Consider the following 22,371-nt stretch of genomic DNA (forward strand, 5'->3'; position numbering starts at 1 on the left):
GAAATGAACGCAGGTGACCAAAAGCTTGGTCAAAGTGATATATTTTAAGGAGAGTCTTGAAGGAGGAAAGAGAGGTGGAGCGGTTTAGGGAGGGAGTTCCAGAGCTTGGGGCCCAGGCAACAGAAGGCACGGCCACCGATGGTGGAGTGATTATAATCAGCGATGCTCGAGGGCAGAATTAGAGGAGCGCAGACATCTCGGTGGGGTGGGGTGGGGTGGTGAGGAGGGAGGAGGGAGGAGGGAGGAGGGAGGAGGGAGGAGGGAGGAGGGAGGAGGGAGGAGGGAGGAGGGAGGAGGGAGGACGACGACTGTGGGGCCGGAGGAGATTACAGAAATAGGGAGGGGGCGAGGGCCTTGGAGGGATTCGAAAATAAGGATGAGCATTTTGAAATCGAGGTGTTGCTGAACCGGGAGCCAATGTAGGTTAGCGAGCACAGGGGGTGATGGATGAGCAGGACTTGGTGCCAGTTAGGACACGGGCTGCCGTGTTTTGGGTCACCTCTAGTTTACATAGGGTAGAATGGAGCGGCCTGCGAATGGGACCTTTCTTGTATAGTTATTGGGTGAAGAATGGGTCAGGATTAGCTCTCCCCCCTTCTCACTCCTCATGAATGACCTAATGACCCTCACTGTATAGTCTTGTGCATGAAGAATGGCCACAACCACAACTTATGTTTATAAATAGCGCCTTTAACATAATAAAATGTCCCAGGGCACTTCACAGGAGAGTTGCATAATTTTAAAAATTGGTCACCGAGCCATATCCGGAGATGTTGGAACAAATGACCCAAAGCTTGGTCGAAGAGAGAGGTTTTAAGGAGCATCTGAAAGGAAGAATGGTGGGGAGCTTGGGACCTCGGCTGAAGGCACGGCTGTAAATGGTGGAGCGTTTCAAATCGGGAATGTTCAAAAGGCCAGAATAGGTGGAGCACGGAGGTCTGGGGGGGGCGGTCCTCCATTACCTCTGTACCCGTACCACGGTGAGAGTCGGTGCTTTCAGAGTAGGGGTGTGGAGAAAAGGAGGGGAGCAAACCCTTTTCCTGGCCCATTCGCCACACCCCCAAAATCTAGATCATTTCAAGAAGCGGCCGTAAACGCATCTTCCTCCTGAGAGATCGTTGTCATTTTAAACCCTGTCCCTGTCTGTGGAGACGTATCATTTTGGACTGGTGCCCACAGCAGGGAGCAACTCCGCTCTTGCAGCCATGCCTGTGGGCTCCATTCAGGATTTTGTACATCGACAGCTTTTCTCGGCCTGATTGCTAATCGCGGCGCCTCTGAGCTCCAGTGCCAGCTAAGCCGGCAGCAGCACCTCACCAGCACTGAATGCAAATGAGATGGTTCCCCCCAGCAAGCTCCATTTTAAATGGAAAAGGGGGTGGCAAGATTATCGTTAAATGATTTGCGTTCCAATTCCTTTCCAAAAGAAACCATGAATTGATTGGACACGGTGTTGCCTCAGTATCGGAATAGATGGGACTTCCCTAGTTTATGTTTTGGTATCTTTGCTATAGTTATGTTTGCTGTTAGATAACTTGGAACATGTTTATTGGCATAGATTTAAAGTAATTGGTAGAAAGATTGGGGCATAGATTTAAAGTAGAAGGATTACAGGGGCGTTGAGAACCTTTTTCACCCAGAGGGTGGTGTGGGGGGGGTCTGGAACTCACTGCCTGAAAGGGTGGTCGCGACAGAAACCCTCACCACATTTCAAAAAGTACTTGGTAATGGGTAATGTCCCTTTCCGATCCCTACATTGCTCTTTGGCATTAGTCAACAGCAGAAAAGCAATGAAGTAGAAAGCCTTGCATTTATATAGCACATTACACCACCACCCGACGTCTCAAGGCGCTTTACAGCCAATGAAGTACTTTTGGAGTGTAGTCACTGTTGTAATGTGGGAAACGCGGCAGCCAATTTGTGCACAGCAAGCTCCCACAAACAGCGATGTGATAATGATCAGATAGTCTGTTTTTTGTTATGTTGATTGAGGGATAAATATTGACCCCAGGACACCGGGGAGAACGCCCCCTGCTGCTCTTCGAAGTAGTGCCGCGGAATCTTTTACGTCCACCTGAGAGAGCAGACGGGGCCTCGGTTTAACGTCTCATCCAAAAGACGGTGCAGCACTCCCTCAGCGCTGCACTGGAGTATCAGTTTAGATTTATGGGCTCAAGTTCCTGGACTTGAACCCACAACCTTCTGACTCTGAGGCGAGAGTGCCACCCACTGAGCCAAGCTGACACACTAAGATGTGAAAAATACCGGGGGTAATTTCGACTTTGGGCGATAGCGTAAAACAGGCAATATTGGACCATTTGCCCATTTGACACCTCTCCTGACTTTCATTTCCATCGACTTCAGTCAGGAGTAACAATGTGGCTGATACCAATATCGCCCGTTTTACTGACAAATCCAATAGGGAAATGGGTAGCGTTAAGATGTTTCCACTTGTGGGGGTGAAAAAATCTAGGGGCCATAAATATAAGATTGTCACGAATAAATCCAATAGGGAATTCTGGAGAAACGTTGTTACCCAGAGAGTGGTGAGAGTGTGGAACTCGCTTCCATAAGGAGTGGCGAATAGCACAAATGCATTTAAGGAAAAGCTAGATAAACACATGCGGGAGAAAGGAATAGAAGGATATATTAAGAGGGTGAGATGATGAAGGTTGGGAGAAGGCTCGTGCAGAGCATAGACCAGTGGAGCTCTGTGGCCTGTTTCTGTGTTGTAAATTCTATGTAACATAACTATATCCACGTGTGAATATCCCCTCCATAAATGTATATAGTCAGGATTTGATTCCCTTCACATCTAGGGATGGCCTACTCCTGCACCCATTTTCTATGTTTCTATATTTAAGAGGGAGTTAGATATGGCCCTTACAGTTAAAGGGATCAAGGGGTATGGAGAGAAAGCAGGAAAGGGGTACTGAGGGAATGATCAGCCATGATCTTATTGAATGGCGGTGCAGGCTCGAAGGGCCGAATGGCCTACTCCTGCACCTATTTTCTATGTTTACCACTTTCCATTATTTTCGATGATGTGTGTAATTGCTAGGTGTCATGCCGTGGCTTAGTGGGTGGTGCTCACGTCTGAGTCGGAAGGTGTGGGTTCAAGTCCCACTCCAACAGTCACTACACATAATTAATTGACTAACGAGCTTTGGGACATCCTGAGGTTGAGAGACGCTATAGAAATGCATGTTGTACAGGGGCTTGGTGAGGCCTCACCTGGAGTATTTTGTTCAGTTTTGGTCACCTAATCTGAGGAAGGACGTTCTTGCTATTGAGGGAGTGCAGCGAAGGTTCACCAGCCTGATTCCCGGGATGGCTGGACTGACATACGAGGAGAGACTGGATCGATTGGGCTTGTATTCACTGGAATTTAGAAGAATGAGAGGGGATCTCATAGAAACGTATAAAATTCTGACGGGACTGGACAGGTTAGATGCAGGAAGAATGTTCCCGATGTTGGGGAAGTCCAGAACCAGGGGACATAGTCTAAGGATAAGGGGTAAGCCATTTAGGACCGAGATGAGGAGAAACTTCTTCACTCAGAGTTGTTAACCTGTGGAATTCTCTGCTACAGAGAGTTGTTGATGCCAGTTCATTGGATATATTCAAGAGGGAGTTAGATATGGCCCTTACGGCTAAAGGGATCAAGGGGTATGGAGAGAAAGCAGAAAAGGGGTACTGAGGGAATGATCAGCCATGATATTATTGAATGGTGGTGCAGGATCGAAGGGCTGAATGGCCTACTCCTGCACCTAGTTTTCTATGTTCTTTCTCTTGATTGAGGGATTAACGCGGTTGTAATTTGGGCTTAATTATTTCTAATAGTATGTGTCTTTGAATCATGGGGTAAACATGTTAATTACAAAATAACACATTGACTTGTATTGTTGGGACAGTTTTGTATTTAATTTCTAACTTATTTGATTTCCCCCCCCCTCCCTATTCTCTTCTGACAGGTTGCCTTGTTGGAAACCAACCCGTATCTCCTCGTACTAACTATTATCGTGTCAATTGTGCACAGTGTGTTTGAATTCCTGGCCTTCAAAAACGGTGAGACATAACTGTAATTTCTTTATGCTTTTTTCACTATTGCAGTATAACCTGCTTTGTCCATTTGTACAATATCCAGACAACCATGTCCCCCTTTGGTCACCCAACAATGACCTGAAGTGCCAGCCGTTAACTGTTGCCCGTCTGTGAGCTCTGCTTTTGCAGCACTCCATTACATCTGTCTGCAGTCCGTTGTTGGCTTGCCTTTCCACTGTTTGGACAGCATGGTTGTATTCCGATCACTATCTTAGGCAGTGCCCCAGAGTCGAGGATGACTTGCTTCCACACGCTGACTAATGAGTCCACAGACCCTGTCGCAGGTGGGGCAGACGGTGGTTGGAGGGATGGGTGGGTGGGGGGGGGGGGGGCTTGGTTTGTCGGGAGCCCCTTCCGCTGTTTGTACTTGGCTTCCGCGTGCTCCCGGCGAAGAGGCTCGAGGCGTTCGGCGCCTTCCCGACTGCTTCTCCACTTTGAGCGGTCTCGGGCCAGGGATTCCCAAGAGTTGGTGGGGATGTTGCATTTTTTTCTTTCAAGGATGCTTTGAGGGTGCCCTTGAAGTGTTTTCTCTGCCCTCCTCGGACTCGCTTGCCATGACTGAGCTCGGAGTGGAGCGCTAGTTTCGGGAATGCAGACGATGTGGCCCATCTGTCGGAGCTGATCGAGTGTGGTCAATGCTTCGATGCTGGGGATGTTGGCCTGATTACTCTGATTACTATAGATACACAGTGAAACATTGCGCTTTTACCTCCACTCCAGCAGACAGCAGTTAATTCACACCAGAGATCAAAGCTGTGACCTTCCGAGAATGTAAAGTTCAGCTAATCATTAGATAGAATCGCTTAATCTTTGGAGTAGCTCGGCAATAAAAGTTGCACACTCCCGATAAACTTGTCTTTTTCTGCCCCACGCTGCTTCATTGTATTAAAAGCTCATTGTCTGCAGACTCTTAAATTGACACAAATGACATCAGAACTGAGAGGCTACAACTGTCAGGAAAGACTGAACCAGCTGAGGCTCCTCTTTCGATCTAATTAGAGGTCTTCAAAATTATGAAGTGGTTTGATAGAGTGGACGTGGAGATGATGTTTCCAGTTGTGGGAAGTCCAGTACTAGGGGCCATAAATATAAAATCTGTAATAATAGCAGTCCGTTTTCGTCTGTCCCTGGGGTGGGGCCGGGCCGGGTACTGGGAGCACGTGGTCCGGAATCAGTGACTGTTGCATCAACCAATCGAACGGGGCCCACCAGGCCTCGCAACCAGTCAGGGCAGGGGAGCGATGGCTCAATACTGGGTCTGCTCCGATGAGGAGGTGGCAGTGGATGAGGCGGGGCCTCCCTGGGCGTTGCTGAGGAGCGCGAGGCGGGTGAGCGAGAAATAGGAGAAGAGGGAGGGGAAAGAGGGAGGGAGGGAAGGAGAAGAGGAGAAGGGAGGGAGGAGGGGAGATGGGGAGGAGGGAGAGAACATCAGCATTGATTCTATAGAAGAAGAATATAACAGTCTAAACAAGTACTGTTCCAATAAAGATACTAATTTGACCGCAAATGTGTTTGCAGGTATCTGCTAGTATAATATAAATAGTCACTAATAAATCCAATAGGGAATTCAGGAGGAACTGCTTTACCCAGAGAGTGGTGAGAATGTGGAACTCCACAAGGAGTAGTTGAGGTGAATAGCACTGATGCATTTAAGGGGAGGCTAGATAAACACACGAGGGAGAAAGGGAGGGTGGGAGGAGGCTCGTGTGGAGCATAGACCCGTTGGGCCGAATAGCCTGTTTCTGTGTATGTAAATTGACCGATGCGACGGATTTATTTTTCAGACATCCAGTTCTGGAACAGCCGCCAGTCCCTGGAGGGGCTCTCTGTGCGCTCGGTGATCTTTGGTGTCTTCCAGTCTGCCGTTGTCCTGCTTTACATCCTGGACAATGAGACCAACTTCGTGGTTCAGGTCAGCGTATTCATCGGCCTCTTGATCGACCTGTGGAAGATCACAAAAGTCATGGATGTGAAGGTAAGAATATTCGCTTCCACTCCAGGGACAATATTTCCTTGAGCGAATGGTCAATCTATGGAGCAGGCTTCCGAGGGAGATGGTGGAAGCAGATAGTACTGATTCATTAAAATGCAAATTAAATAGATTTCTTTCCGAACATAATATTTTGGGATGCAGTAAATGCGTAACTTGAGACATGACCGGGTAAGTGTGGCAGACTTGGAAGGAACAGGCGACCGGAGTCTTTCTAGCATCATCTGGGTCTGTTGGAGACTAATTGGTAGATGTCCTCAGGTCGGCAAGTATAAGATCTGGAGTGGCGGGCCTGGGGCATCGTGCCCCCCCCCCCCCCCCGTCCCCGACCTGCGAGAGAACAGCTCCGCAGGTCGGGCTATAAAAGAGCTGGAGCAGCCTACCGCTTCAACTTCCAGCGCGAGCTGCTTCAAGTTTTGCGATGGGCAGCTGGGTGATGTCGTCAAAACCCAGCTCGCCGTTTTAGAGCGTGGGCAGGAACATCGGCAGGGCCCAGGTACAGAGGAGTGAGGAGGTCGGGGCGGTTGAGCGGCGAGTGTGGTGGGATGCGGTGAATGTTTATGGCGGAGGAACGGCGAGAGATCGAGGCGGAGGTGCGACAGATGAGGGTACGGGGCCCAGAAGAGCCGAGGGCCCAGGGGCAGCAAAGGCCCAGCCCACACTGTGCGATACGTGTGCGCACTAGGTCCGTGCAGCAGAGCTGGTCTCCAGTCGTCCTGGTTAACCCTTGCCACTGGATAAAGGCTGAGCTCTGTCAAAAAAAATCCACGCACAGGCATCTTCCACCCCCTCAACTGGAATTCAGGACTGGAACATCGGGTCCTTCACTGAAACATCTGTGAACTCATCATCCTCGTTCAAGGGACTGCCGATGATGAGATGTACTTGCATTGGAGGCAGTTCAGAGAAGGTCCACTAGGATGATTCCTGAGATGAAGGTTGGGCCTGTACTCATTGGAGTTTAGAAGAATGAGAGGGGATCTTATTGAAACATGTAAGAGTCTGAGGGGGCTCGACAAGGTAGAGGCTGAAAGGATGTTTCCCGTCATGGGGGAATGTAGAACTAGGGGGCATAGTTTCCGATTAAGGGGACGCCCATTTAAGACGGAGATGAGGAGGAATGTCTTCACTCAGAGGGTCATGAATCTTTGGAATTCTCTACCTCAGAGAACTGTGGAGGCTGGGTCATAGAAACATAGAAACATAGAAAATAGGTGCAGGAGCAGGCCATTCAGCCCTTCTAGCCTGCACCGCCATTCAATGAGTTCATGGCTGAACATGAAACTTCAGTACCCCCTTCCTGCTTTCTCGCCATAACCCTTGATCCCCCGAGTAGTAAGGACTTCATTGAATATATTCAAGGCAGGGATGGACAGATTTTTGAACTACAGGGGAGTCGAGGGTTATGGGGAGCGGGCACGGAAGTAGAGTTGAGGCCAAGACCAGATCAGCCATGATCTTATTGAATGGCGGAGCAGGCTCGAGGGCCGAATGGCCGACTCCTATTTCTTATGTTAGATTGATTGCCATGATTTATCAACCACTCCATTATCGTTGTATCATGGGACTAACAGAAGGCGAGCTAGCTGGACCGTGGGCGTCTAGCAATCCCTGTTTTTCTTTGAACACCCATGGGAATGTTGAATTATATTGCAGCACGTTTAATCCAGCGTGTGTGTGTGTTTTAATATTTTTGTATTTTATAATAAGCCGCAAACTATCGTGAGATTATTTAATCGTAAGAAATTAAGCTGTTGGCAGGCCATCATGTGAAGCATCAATCATAGAATGGTCACAGCACGGAAGGAGGCCATTGGCTCGTTGAGCCCGTGCTGACTCTCAGCTCGTCCCCACTCCCCTGCCCTTATCCTCAGACGCGGTACAGATATTGCAATGAACTGACACCATCCCCCCATCTAATTAACTCTCCAAGGCAACAACAACTTGTATTTATGTAACACCTTTAACGTCCCAAGGTGTTTCACAGGAGTATTACGAGGCGGTGAAAGTGCCAGCAAATGAGTGAAACGAGTGCTCTGTGACATCCCGGAGTGGGCCCGGTGTTCTGGCTCCCTCGTGTTCCCCAGTTGTGTGAGAGAGAGAGAGCGAGCGCGCGCTCGGGGGTCAACTGGTGCTCCTATTCAGAGCAGTGGGTCAAACGGTTGCTGGTTCTTTCTCGCGCCTGTAGAAGCAGGTTGTAGTTCTACGCGGTCCTAGAAGTCTGAACACGAGGATTGGTGAGAACATAACCATGCCTAGCCCTAGCTTTCTTTCTCCTCTTTAAGGCTCTTGTAACCTTTTGAAGTTATTGTCGGTAATGTGATCCAACTTTTCTTTTTACAGCTTGACCGAGAAAATAAAATCGCAGGAATCTTCCCACGCTTGACATTAAAGGATAAATCGACGTATGTACAGTCCTCGACTAAGAACTACGACGATGTAAGCATGAAGCAGGGCTTGAAGCTGTTGAATGTCATTTAGCAATATACAGAGTGAAGTAAGGCCATTTACATTCTTTCCTTGGCAATCTGTTCCCAACTCTCTCCCCGCTAGCTTGTTTTAAAAGCCTGAGAGTCATCTTGGAAGGAAGTGCGGATTCTTGGGGATGCTTGGTCGATGCTCCCCCCGGCTGGAGAGTCTAGAATTAGGGGGTCACATTCTCCGGATACACGGGGCATTTAAGACTGGGATGAGGAATTTCTTCACTCAGAGGGATGTGAATCTTTGGTATTCTCTACCCTAAAGAGCTGTGGAGTATAGTCAAGGCTGAGATCGATAGATTTCTGGACTCTCGGGGAATCGAGGGATATGCAGAGTTGAGGTCGAAGATCAGCCAAGATCTTATTGAATGGCGGAGCAGGCTCGAGGGGCTGTGTGCTCCTAGTTCTTATAAGTCCAGTTTGCAGAAGCAAGAGCTCTGGGTCAGATCGAGAATTAAGTGGAGAGCATTAGTTTGGTCTGATGACTGTTGCTTGTTGAAATTGCTAAACACGTTTGCTTTGCCGATAAACTGCCGGAGTTGGGGGAAGGGGAATGTGGAGATCCCCCCAGGCCCAAACAACCTTCTCCTGCTGAATCTTGGTGCCATGTGGCCTGGGAAGTGGAAGTCACAGTAACCGGGAATGTCAATGTCAAAATATATATCGCACCTCATCTAGGCAACAACAACTTGTATTTATATAGCACCTTTAACATAGTGAAATGTCCCACGGCGCTTCACAGGAGTGTTATGAGATTTAAAATTTGACACTGATCCGCATGAGTAAAAATTAGGGCAGGTGACCAAAAGCTTGGTCAAAGAGGTAGGTTTTAAGGAGCGTCTTGAAGGAAGAAAGAGAGGCTGGGAGGTTTAGGGAGAGAGTTCCAGAGCTTGGGGCCCAGGCAACAGAAGGCACGGCCATCGATGGTGGAGTAATTATAATCAAGGATGCTCAAGAGGGCAGAATTAGAGGAGCGCAGACATCTCGGGGGAGTGGGGGTGGTTGTGGGGCTGGAGGAGATTACAGAGATAGGGAGGGGCGAGACCATGGAGGGATTTGTAAACCAGGATGAGAATTTTGAAATTATAATTATAACCAATTATAATTGGTGACAATAACTGGTGTAACTTTAAAGAATTGTGGATCTGTGTTGAATCTTCGAAGGCGAAGAGGAGATTTGATAGAGGTATTGAAAATCGTGAAGGATTTAGCCAAGTGTAAATAAAAATAAATTGTTTCCAATGGGTCGATAACGAGAGGGTGCAGATTGAAGGTGATTGGCAAAAGAACTGGAAGCAACACAAGGAAATACCTTTTTATGCAACGAGTGGTTAGGATTTGGAATGCACTGCCTGAATCGAGGAAGACTTGCTTCCACTCTTAACATGAGTTCCCAGGTGGCTGAACAGTCCAATACGAGATCCACAGTCTCTCGCAGGTGGGACAAATAGTTGTTGAGGGAAAGGAAGGGTGGGACTGGTTTGCCGCACGCTCCTTCCGCTGCCTGTGCTTGGTTTCTGCATGCTCTCGGCGACGAGACTCGAGGTGCTCAGCGCCCTCCCGGATGCACTTCCTCCACTTAGGGCGGACTGATCTTTGGCCAGGGACTCCCAGGTGTCAGTGGGGAATGTTGCACTTTATCAGGGAGACTTTGAAGGTGTCCTTGTAACGTTTCCTCTGCCCACCTTTGGCTCGTTTGCTGTGAAGGGGTTCCGAGTACAGCGCTTGCTTTGGGAGTCTCGTGTCTGGCATGCGAACAATGTGGCCTGCCCAGCGGAGCTGCCTGATAGGGCGGTGGATACTGACTTGATAGCAGCCTTCAAAAAGGAAATGGATAAATACTTGAAAGAGAAAATATTGCAGGATATAGGGAAAGGACTGACTGGATTGCCCTTCGAAAGAGCCGGTGTCTCGATGGGCCAAATGGCCTCCTGCGCTGTACTATTCAATGATTCTATAAATCCCAAACGGGCACAAAAAAAGTCTCTTTTAAATGATAGAAATCTCTCTCTCCAGACTTCTGGATGTTTTTTAATATAAAAAGGAGATACGAATAGAAAATTTGCCAAGCTTCCTCTTGGCGTGGAAAATCACTAAAAATCCATGGCATGGTTCAAAAATGTATGCTGCTTGTTCACAATAAATTTCTCTTCACCTTATCAAGTCATCTCGTGGAAATGAAAGATCTACATTCTCGCAAGTTCCATTTACAACACTAACTGGGTGGGCAGGGGCACATAGAACGTACAGCACAGACACAGGCCATAACGGTGTTTATACTTGATTTACTTCACCGCACCCTATCAACATATCCTTATGTACTGTGCTCGCTGACCTACATTGGCTCCCAGTCAAACAACGCCTCGATTTCAAAATTCTCATCCTTGTTTACAAATCACTCCATGGCCTCGCCCCTCCCTATCCCTGTAATCTTTTACAGCCTCACAATCCCACAAGATGTCTGCCCTCCTCAAATTCTGACCTCTTGAACACCCCTGATTATAATCGCTCAACTATCGGTGGCCGTGCCTTCAGCTGCCTGGGCCCCAAGCTCTGGAACTCCCTCCCTAAACCTCTCCGCCTCTCTAGCGCTCTCTCCTCCTTTAAGACGCTCCTTAAAACCGACCTCTTTGACCAAGCTTTTGGTCACCTGCCTTAATTCCTTCTGTGGCTCGGTGTCAAATTTATCTGTTTGTCTGTAACACCGTTGTGAAATGCCTTGGGACCTTTTACTACGTTAAAGGCGCCATATAAATAAAAGTTATTATTATTGTTGTTCCTGATCTAGCTTCTCCACAGTGGCTCAGTGGGCAGCACTCTCGCCTCTGAGTCAGAAGGTTGTGGGTTCCAGTCCCGCTCCAGGGACTTGAGCACAAAAATCTCGGCTGATACTCTAGTGCAGTGCTGAGCGAGCGCCGCACTGTCGGAGGTGCCATCTTTCGGATGAGATGTTAAACCAAGGCCCCGTCTGCCCCCTCAGGTGGACGTAAAAGATCCCATGCCACTATTTTGAAGAAGAGCAGGGGCGTTACCGCTGGTGTCCTGGGGCCAATATTTATCCCTCAATCAACATAACATAAAAAACAGATTATCTGCTCATTATCCCATTGCTGTTTGTGGGAGCTTGCTGTGCGCAAATTGGCTGCCATGTTTCCCACCTAACAGTGACTACACTCCAAAAGTACTTCATTGGCTGCAAAGCGCTTTGAGACGTCCGGTGATCGTGAAAGACGCTATATAAATGCAAGTCTTTCTTTTCTTTAAATGCATCTGTTCTATTCGGTTGAACCACTCCCTGCAATTCTAACCACTCTGAATAAGAAAGCTTTTTCTCAATTCCCTATTGGATTTATTGGTGAGGTAGAGCGGGAGGATTGAACAGAGCCCTGGAAACGGAGTTTGCCGGATCTCGTTTGGCACAAACTGGTGAAAGCCACTTCTGAAGTCGTCGAGGCAGAAATAGCCACAACTGTCAGAGCTTCAAATCAGCCGTTTGAGGCGTTGGGACAAAATGTCACTGCTTCAAATAGGATTGCAACCTGACCCCTCTCTCGCCATCGGGGAACATGAGAGAACCACAGGATGCTGCAGAGCACCCTGTCTCTTTCCTGAAGGGCACACCTGGTCCAGATAATGCATCACTTTCAACTTGCCATTGTTTTCGGTCCCCGCCACAAACTCCGTTCCCCAGCCCCCGACTCCATCCCTCTCCCCAACTTCTGTCTGAGGCTGAACCACACTGTTCACAACCTTGGCATCATATTTGACCCTGAAGTGAGCTTCCAACCACATATCTGCAGCATAACTAAGTCCGCCTATTTCCACCCGTCGCCCGTCTCCGCCCCTTGCCTCAGCTCATCCGCTGCTGAAGCCCTCATCCAAGCCTTTGTTACCTCTAGACTTGACTATTCCAACGCACTCCTGGCCGGCCTCCCACATGCTACCTTACGTAAATTAGAGGTGATCCAAAACTCGGCTAACTCGCACCAAGTCCCGCTCACCCATCACCCCCTGTGCTCGCTGACCGACATTGGTTCCCGGTTAAGCAACGCCTCGATTTCACAAATTCTCATCCTAGTTTTCAAATCCCTCCCTATCTCTGTAATCTCTTCCATCTCTCTCCTCCCCCCCCCCCCAGAGATGTCTACACTCTGCTAATGCTCAACCATCGGTGGCCGTGCCTTCTGTTGCCTGGGCCCCAAGCTCTGGAACTCCCTGCCTAAACCTCTCCATCTCTCTCTCCTCCTTTAAGATGCTCCTTAAAACTGACCTCTTTGACCCAGCTTTTGGTCACCTGCCCTAATTTCTTATGTGGCTCGGTGTCAAATTTGTTTGAACTTGGAACACTCCTGTGAAGCACCTTGGGACGTTTCACTACGTTAAAGGTGCTATATAAATACAAGTTGTTGTGCCACTGATAGCTTGCAAAACTGCCCTACCCAATTAACAGTGGATACTTTAATGTTCTTTTCAGATGGCATTTAAATATTTGTCCTGGATCCTATTCCCACTGTTGGGCTGCTATGCTGTCTATAGCCTATTGTATATGGAGCACAAAAGCTGGTATTCCTGGGTATTGAGTATGCTCTATGGGTTCTTACTGACGTTTGGTGAGTATACATGACTTGCAAAAACTTTCTCGTAGCTGTAATAGACTGTCGGAAATCTCTGATCTCATTGAAATATATTGGATTCTGAGGGGGATTAACAGGGTAGATGCTGAGAGGATGTTTCCCCTGGGCTGGAGGGTCTAGAACCAGGGGTCACAGTCTCAGGATAAGGGGTCGGCCATTTGGGACTGAGATGAGGAGAAATTTCTTCACTCCGAGGGTGGTGAATCTTTGGAATTCTCTGCCCCAGTGGACTGTGGAGGCTCAGTCGCTGCATATATCCAAGGCTGGGATCGATAGATTTCTGGACTCTAGGGAACCCGAGGGATATGGGGATCGGGCGGGAAAGTGGAGTTAAGATCAAAGATCAGCCATGATCTTATTGAATGGCGGAGCAGGCTCGAGGGGCCGAATGACTGACTCCTGCTCCTATTTCTTATGATCATTTAAAACAAGTTAACCTGAATTACTGATTTCGACTCCATTCTATCATCCAATCATAATTGGTGAGTTAATTCTGTGACTGACATCTAGTGCTGAATCCCACATAAGGGTTATCATTTATAAACCACTTTAAAGTGTTTAATGGTGCGTCTAGGGGAGGATTGAGGGGTGGGCAGAGAAAGAACTCATAATTACACACAATATATGGAGAGAAGCCGCTTATTTCAATTAGTTTCAGTAGAGTCTTGTGTTGCCCAGGTGCTGGAATCGAGTGTTGTTGGAGCTGCGCTCATCCAGGCAAGTGGAGAGTATTCCATCGCACTCCTGACTTGTGGGTTGTAGATGGTGGAAAGGCTTTGGGGAGTCAGGTGAGACACTCGCCGCAGAATACCCAGCCTCTGACCCGCTTTTGTAGCCACAGTATTTATGTGGCTGGTCCAGTTAAGTTTCTGGTCAATGGTGACCCCCAGGATGTTGATGGTGGGGATTCAGCGATGGTAATGCCGTTGAATGTCAAGGGGCGGTGGTTAGACTTGTTGGAGAAAGTCATTGCCTGGCACTTGTGTAGCGTGAATGTTACTTGTATGAAGCAGACCAGCGGCAATAGCTGTGTGTTCAAATATGTATTCCTTGCCCTCTGTGTAAATGTAGAGCTGAGGCTGGGCCCGGTCTAAGAGCAGTGTGTGGCATTTATTTTCACCTTCTATTCAACTTTAATATGATAATTTATGTCGGGGACACCTAGTCTGGACGATTTAAACAGCACCCTGCTGTGGGTCGCAGAACCTGGGCATCAGATTCCAAATACTTTCAACCATTAATGTATCCAGCCATTTTCAAAGGCTACAAGGGGCATTTAAGCATAGAGAGAGAGAGAGAGAGATATGGATGGAGGGAAAGATCACGGAACCCTGAATGAAATGCTGGAGCATTTTACAGACTGTCACTAAAGAGGTTCTTTGTATTCACGGCCGTCAAAAGGCTTGTTCAATGTGTCCAGTTTGTTCATTCACAATCTGAGCCCAGCTTGAGTTTGGGTATGTTGATGGCAAATTCCTGGAGTGCAGTGGCGTTGCCCTGGACTGGAGAATTTTAGCTATGAGGAAAGATTGGATAGGCTGCGGTTGTTTTCTTTGAAACAAAGGAGGCTGAGGGGAGACCTTATTGAGGTGTATAAAATTGAGGGGCCTGGATAGAGTGGATAGGACGGACCTATTTCCCTTAGCAGAGGGGCGAGCAACCAGGGGGCACAGGGTTAAAGTAATTGGCTGAAGGATTAGAGGGGAGTTGAGAATTCTTTTCGCCCAGAGGGTGGTGGGGGTCTGGAACTCACTGCCTGAAAGGGTGGTAGAGGCAGAAACCCTCCCCACATTTCGGATGTGCACTCAAAGTGCCGTAACCTACAGGGCTACGGACCAAGAGCTCGAAAATGGCTGGATAGCTCTTTGTCGGCCGGCACGGACACGATGGGCCGAATGGCCTCCTTCCATGGTGTATCTGCGATTCTAACGGTCATAAGTATCTATTTTGTGTTTCCTTCCACCAGGGTTCATAACGATGACACCACAGCTATTTATTAATTATAAGCTGAAGTCAGTCGCCCATCTCCCGTGGCGGATGCTCACATACAAAGCACTAAATACCTTTATCGATGATCTCTTTGCATTTGTTATCAAAATGCCAATGATGTACAGAATAGGATGCTTGAGAGATGGTAAGTGGTTGAATTAAAATCTGCAAATGAATTTATTGAGTGGCCGACCCTCTTACACCCCCTCCCCCACACGCACGCACACATACAGAGAAAGGCCCGTGCTGCCCCAACTAGTGGACATTCATGCAAGTGTCACTTGTGTGGCATTATTTTCAGGATGCATCTATTTGTACTGCCAAAATAGCCGCCTTGTCTCTGATTGGCTCTCCAATATCACTTGACCTATTGCTGATTGACCCAATTGGAGGATAAGCCACACCCTGAAGTTCCCCCCCCACCCCCAGGCTCTCTCCTCTACCCCCCCCCCCCCCCCTTCCCCCCCGCAGCGCCATAACCACCGCTGCGGCCCAGCGGGAGTCTTCAGAATGAACGTGTTCGGGGCCCCTCTTCCGGTTTCGGGCAGAAAGCATCGGGGGCGGAGACTTGAGAGCACACAGGCGCAGAAAGAGGGCAGTACAAATAGTCAGTCCCTATTTTCAATGTGAAGTCAAACGTTCCTTGTGGTTTATCAGAAGGTGGGATTGGGACCCCCGCTCTGTGACTTGGAGCAGTTGAGTTGAGGAAATGTACAGGCTGCTGCTGATCTACTGTTTGATGTTCGAATACTGGAGGAGCGAGGTATATCAGTGATGTGATGTACAGTGTCCTTTAAAATGTTGGTGACTCGAGCTTGTGCAGGTTTGCTGAGTGAGAACAAGGATGCATTTCTGCTCTGGAGAGTTCAGACTTTAGAGCCTTACTGTACTAATGCATGGGTCTGGGTGCCAAGTATTTAAAGGGGGGTCACTAGATTGATTCCTGGGATTCGAGGGTTGTCCTATGAGGAGAGATTGAGTAGACTAGGCCTATAACTCTCTGGAGTTTAGAAGAATGAGAGCTGATCTCATTGAAATATATAACATTCTGAGGGGGATTGACAGGGTAGATGTGGAGAGGATGTTTCCCCCGGGCTGGAGAGTCTAGAACCAGGGGTCACACAGTCCCAGGATAAGGGGTCGGCCATTGTCGACTGAGATGAGGAGGAATTTCTTCACTGAGGGTGGTGAATCTTTGGAATTCTCTGCCCCAGAGGGCTGTGGAGGCTCAGTCGTTGAGTATATTCAAGGCTGAGATCGATAGATATTGCAACTCTACGGGAATCGAGGGATATGGGGATAGTGCGGGAAAGTGGAGTTGAGGTCGAAGGTCAGCCGTGATCTCATTGAATGGTGGAGCAGGCTCGAGGGGCCGAATGGCCGACTCCTGCTCCTACTACTTCTGACAGTAATTTTAAGATGGGGGAATTCAAAATGTGGCTCAGAATGACGCGTAACATAAATTTTGAACCATTTTAAAAGCACGTCAAAAGATACAGGAGCAGATCACACGACAGCGCAAGTGAACTGTGCCGTTCATTCTGAAAATAACACTGTCCAGCCCGATTGTCAAGATGATCTTTCAGACTTCTCTCGAACTTCCAACTCCCTCTCGTTTGACCCTCCACCCGCCATGACCCCTCTGTTGCTGTTGACCTAGTTGAACCATTCGCTTACCCTTCACCTGCAGAACACTCCCCATCTCCCATTGCTCCCCTCGGTACATCCAGTATCTCGACTCCCTTCAATCCGAAGGGAGCAAACTGAAGCATAGCTGGTGTATAACTCGCCATATTGATCCCGAGATCCGATCGATCAAATCAAGCTTTATAAACTGTGCCACATATCTTTCTGCTTAAACCACCTACTGCTCCAAAATTATCCTGGAGCGGAAGGGCAACACTAGACTTGTCTCCATGATGAACCCCGCTTCCTCGAACCCCGTTTTGACCCCAGCCCTCCACCTGCCTCCAATCCCAGAGTGAGGAAGTCACGGAATAGTTTCTGTTGACCTCTTCTCCTTCCTGCACTCCAGTCTTTCAACTGTTAGTCAGCCCGTGGCTCAGTGGGCAGCACCCTCGCCTCTCAGTCAGAAGGTCGTGGGTTCAAGTCCCACTCCAGGGACTCGCACAAAAATCCAGGCTGACGCACCCAGTGCAGTGCTCCCAGGGGCAGCACGGGCCCAGCCCACACTGTGCGATATGTGTGCGTGGTGTGCTCGGTCTGTGCAGCAGAGCTGGTCTCCAGTCGTCCTGGTTAACCCTTGCCACTGGACCGAGGCCTAGCTCTGTCAAGCCCCGCGTGGTGGCTGGTGTGCAACGTTAAAAAAATCCACCCACAGGCATCTTCCACCCTTCAGGATGGAGTTCGGGATCGGGAGTATTAGGTCCTTCATTAAAACACCTGTGAACTCATCCCTTTCTGGCGTGGAAGCAAGTCATCCTCGCTTCGAGGGACTGCCTATGATTATGATGATGATGAGTGCTGAGGGAGCACCGCACTGTCGGAGATGCCGTCTTTTGGACGAGACGTTAAACCGAGGCCTCATCATCCCTCTCAGGTGGATGTAAAAGATCCCACGGCCACTATTTTGAAGAAGAGCAGGGGAGTTACTCCTGGTGTCCTGGGGCCAATATTTATCCCTCCACCAACATAACAAAAACAAGATGATCTGGTCATTATCACACTGCTGCTGTGTGTGGGAGCTTGCTGTGTGCAAATTGGTTGCTGCGTTTCCCACATTACAACAGTGACTACACTCCAAAAGTACTTCATTGGCTGTAAAGGGCTTTGGGATGTCCGGTGGTTGTGAAAAGCGCTATATTTAAAAAAAAAAAAATTCAAATCCATGAATTGTGCAGTGGGATCTTTTATGCCCACCCGTGAGGGGCCTCGGTTTAACGTCTCATCCGAAAACGGATCAAATCCCAGAATAAAAACAAAAAATGCTGGAAATCTCAGCGGGTCAGGCAGCATCTGCGGTGAGAGAAACCGAGTTAACGTTTCAGGTCTGTGACCCTTAGTCAGAACGTCCCACGATGGCTTTTTGTGAGTTCACGAGCGTCCGAAATAATACACGCATTTCCCCTTTTCCCTTTGAAATTAGACGTGGTGTTCTTTATCTACTTGTACCAGCGCTGGATCTATCGAGTGGATCCCACCAGAATGAATGAATTTGGGACAAGCGGCGAAGGATCTGCGAAGGTGTCAAACGAGAATAGTTCCCCGAAGGCGCTCATGGAGAAACCAGAAGAAGAGAAAAAAAATGATTAAACGAAAAAAAAAAATATCTTTGTATTATCATCATTTTAATGTTTCACTGACGAGACAGAAGTGAGACCATGGACTGTAATAATCAACTTCCTGATTTTTGTATTGATATAATCCTGTTGAAGATAAGTGAATTTGGAGTCCAGGTTAACGTGCTGTACTGTATTTGTTCTGAAACATATCTGTATTTAAGTGTAATAACTTTGTAATCATTGTATTCCATTGTGGAATATTTGGTACATGAAACCGCTAATAACGTTTAAATTGCAGCCATTTGTCGAAAGGCAGTTCCGTTCACTTAGGGGGGGGGAAAGCTTAACAGATTCTAGAAATAAAGATTCTATTCCATTCATCCAAACTTCCGATTCCTGTTTCAATAAACACGCGTGCGTTAATTTATTAGCTGTGCAACTAATTTTGAAGCAGGATATGTGTTAGACTCGCCGGTGAATATTTGTTGATGGTTTCATCCAATTGCATTTAACAAAAGTTTTTCGGCAAAGTGTTTCATCAAAGGCCAAGTAGCAGCTGTTGCTCCTGCTGACGGGAGGGCCTCTCTGTGCAGAGAGCCCCGCTGTGAATATAGTGTTTATTTCTAATACTAGAATCCATTAAAAAAAAAACATGTTTGTGAAAAGCTACTCGGCCAATACTCACCCTTCGATATTTACTTGTGCCCAAATTGCAGCACCATAATAAACGTAGAGGTTAGTTGATTTAAAAACATTTCCCGCCTCTTGCTGCTTTTTTGTTTGACAAATGTGCTCGCGTTCTTTGAGGATGTGACGAGCAGGGTGGATAAAGGGGGAACCAGTAGGTGTCATGTATTTGCATTTCCAGATGCATTCGATAAGGTTACTGCACAAGATAAGAGCTCACTTGGTGGGGGTAATATATTAGTGTGGATAGCGGATTGACCAACTAACAGAAAGCAGTGTATCGGGATAAATGGGTCATTTTCCGGTTGGCAAACTGTAACGAGTGGAGTGCCACAGGGATCAGCGCTGGGGCCTCAACTATTTGCAATCTATATTAATGACTTGGATGAAGGGACCGAGTGTAATGTAGCCAAATTTGCTGATGATACAAAGATGTGTGGGAAAGCAAGTTGTGAGGAGGATGCAAAGAATCTACAAAGGGATATAGACAGGCGAAGTGAGTGGGCAAAAATTTGGCAGATGGAGTATAATGTTGGAAAATGTGAGGTTATCCATTTTGGTAGGAAAAATTAAAAAAGCAAATTATTATTTAAATGCTGCAGTACAGAGGGATCTGGGGGTCATTGTACATGAAATACAAAGTTAGTATGCAGGTACAGCAAGTAATACGGAAAGCAAATGCAATGTTGGCCTTTATTGCAAAGGGGATGGAGTATAAAAGCAGAAGTCCTGGTACAACTGTATAGGGCGTTGGTAAGACCACACCTGGAGTACTGCGTACAGTTTTGCTCTAATTTAAGGAAGGTTATACTTGCATTGGAGGCTGTTCAGAGAAGGTTCACTAGGTAGATTCCTGAGATGAAGGGGTTACATAAGAAATAGGAGCAGGAGTAGGCCATTTGGCCCTTCGAGCCTGCTCTGCCATTTAATAAAATCATGCCTGATCTGATCATGGACTCAGCTCCACTTCCCTGCCCGCTCCCCTTAATCCCTTATTCCCCTAACGCTCAAAAATCTGTCCATCTTAAATATGTTCAATGACACAGCTCTCTGGGGCAGTGAATTCCACAGATTTACAACCCTCAAAGAAATTCCTGTTCATCTCAGTTTTAAATGGGTGGCCCCTCATTCTGAGACAATGCCCTCTAATTTTAGTTTCCCCGATGAGTGGAAACATCCTCTCTGCATCCACCTTGTCAAGCCCCCTCATCTTATATATTTCGATAAGATCACCTCTCTCATTCTTCTGAACACCAATAAGTATAGGCCCAACCTGCTCAACCTTTCCTCATGTCAACCCCCTCATCCCCGGCATCAACCTTATGAAGATAGGTTGGGCCTATACACATTGAAGTTTAGAAGACGGAGAGGTGATCTTATTGAAACGTATAAGATTACGAGGGGGACTCGACAAGGTAGATGCAGAGAGAGGATGTTTCCCCTCGTGGGGGAATCTAGAACTAGGGGGCATAGTTTCAGAATAAGGGGTCGCCCATTTAAAACTATGAATTTCTTCTCTCAGGGTTGTGAATCTGTGGCATGCTCTACCTCCGAGAGCTGTGGAGGCTGGGTCATTGAATGTATTCAAGGTGGAGAGAGACCGGTTTTTGAGCGATAAGGGAGTGAAGGGTTATGGGGAGCGGGCGGGGAAGTGGAGTTGAGTCCATGATCAGATCAGCCATGATCTTACTGAATGGCCGACTCCTGCTCCTATTTCTTATGTTCTATGTTTTATTTGAGATGCGCTTTGGAGCCGCATGCGATCAGGCCCCTCATTTTTCTCTTTGTTCCCCCTCGGAGTGAGGGACCCCCGTCCCTCAAACCTATGCTTGGGAACTCGCCCCACCCTGAGCACAGACGGGGCTCCCCACCCACCCTGAGCGAGGGACTATCACTCACTTTCTACCCCCCCCTTACCTGAGTGAGGGGCCACCACCTGTTTAACACCCCCCCCCCCCCCAAAGCATGGGACCATTGCCCCCACCCTCCTCCTCTTCTGCCCCCCCTCCCCCGGCTGAGTGCAGGACCACCCCCATCCTGTCCCTGGGGGTGTTCGAACATCCCATTCTGTATGCTGGGTTGTGGATTATCTTTATCCTTCACCTTCAATACAGCCTTGTGGACTCGAGGCAGAAACATCTTTATTGATAAACCAACCAACACAAGCCACGACATGCAGTGTTTGAGATCGAGGTCAAATCTGCTCACGAACCAAGAACTCGCCAGGCATCGGAATCGCCTTCTTGCAGTCGTCCTGTCAAAACTACTCGGGAGTTCCTAAAGTGCAGGAGTTTTTATGGTTAATTACATACGGTCAGCATGATGTCTATGTCAGCACATTCCTGATGTGCAGTGAATGCGCGAGTACTCCAGGTTAATACTCACGTTATTGATCGCACAGATCGCTGCCCCCCACCCCCCGCCCCCCCCTCGCACGTGCTCATGTTTATTCTCCAGCCATTCCCCACACATGAATGGCCACGGTAATCCTGTAGAATCTTAACTCCTTTATTTCTCTCAATGTTTACTGCAGAGCGGTCTATTCTTCATCCTCACTCCTGCTGTTCAGCAGATGTTCTGGCACCAGTCCAGCAATTAACATTCCATCCCCAGCCCTCCTACTAACGACTTGGTCCAGTATCTTTGTGTGTCTGTGCGTGATTATAATCTAAGTTAATCCTTACCCGCTGTCAGTGCCTACCTAAATGCCTACATGCTTCTACCTACTGATCCTTAACATGTTAATTCATTCCTGGGATGTGGGCGTCGCTGGCAAGACTGGCATTTATTGCCCATCCCTAATTGCCCCTTGAGAAGGTGGTGGTGAGCCGCCTTCTTGAACCGCTGCAGTCCGTGTGGTGAAGGTGCTCCCACAGTGCTGTTAGGGAGGGAGTTCCAGGATTGTGACCCAGCGACGACGAAGGAACGGCCGATATATTTCCAAGTCGGGATGGTGTGTGACTCGGAGGGGAACGTGGAGGTGGTGGTGTTCCCATGCGCCTGCTGCCCTTGACCTTCCAGGGGGTAGAGGTCGCGGGTTTGGGAGGTGCTGCCGAAGAAGACTTGGCGAGTTGCTGCAGTGCATCTTGTAGATGGGGCACACTGCAGCCACGGTGCGCCGGTGGTGGAGGGAGTGAATGTTGAAGGTGGTGGGTAGCGTGCCGATCAAACGGACTGCTTTGTCCTGGATGGTGTCGAGCTTCTTGAGTGTTATTGGAGCTGCAATTCATCCAGGCAAGTGGAGA

At 48.2% G+C, this 22,371-nt stretch overlaps 1 protein-coding gene across 1 annotated transcript in view; it reads left to right on the forward strand.

The window, feature by feature from the left end:
• Window positions 1–18,825, forward strand: part of clptm1 (CLPTM1 regulator of GABA type A receptor forward trafficking) — a 59,071-nt gene extending 40,246 nt beyond the window's left edge. The window contains exons 9-14 of the mRNA XM_070867824.1: window positions 3,975–4,068; window positions 5,889–6,079; window positions 8,438–8,533; window positions 13,049–13,184; window positions 15,175–15,342; window positions 18,304–18,825. Coding sequence (XP_070723925.1) covers window positions 3,975–4,068; window positions 5,889–6,079; window positions 8,438–8,533; window positions 13,049–13,184; window positions 15,175–15,342; window positions 18,304–18,470 — 852 coding nt within the window. The 3' untranslated portion in view covers window positions 18,471–18,825. The remainder of the gene's footprint in view (window positions 1–3,974; window positions 4,069–5,888; window positions 6,080–8,437; window positions 8,534–13,048; window positions 13,185–15,174; window positions 15,343–18,303) is intronic.
• Window positions 18,826–22,371: the final 3,546 nt, after the last annotated feature.

This window comes from Pristiophorus japonicus, chromosome 26 (assembly GCF_044704955.1).
Source record: "Pristiophorus japonicus isolate sPriJap1 chromosome 26, sPriJap1.hap1, whole genome shotgun sequence".
Lineage (NCBI taxonomy): Eukaryota > Metazoa > Chordata > Chondrichthyes > Pristiophoridae > Pristiophorus > Pristiophorus japonicus.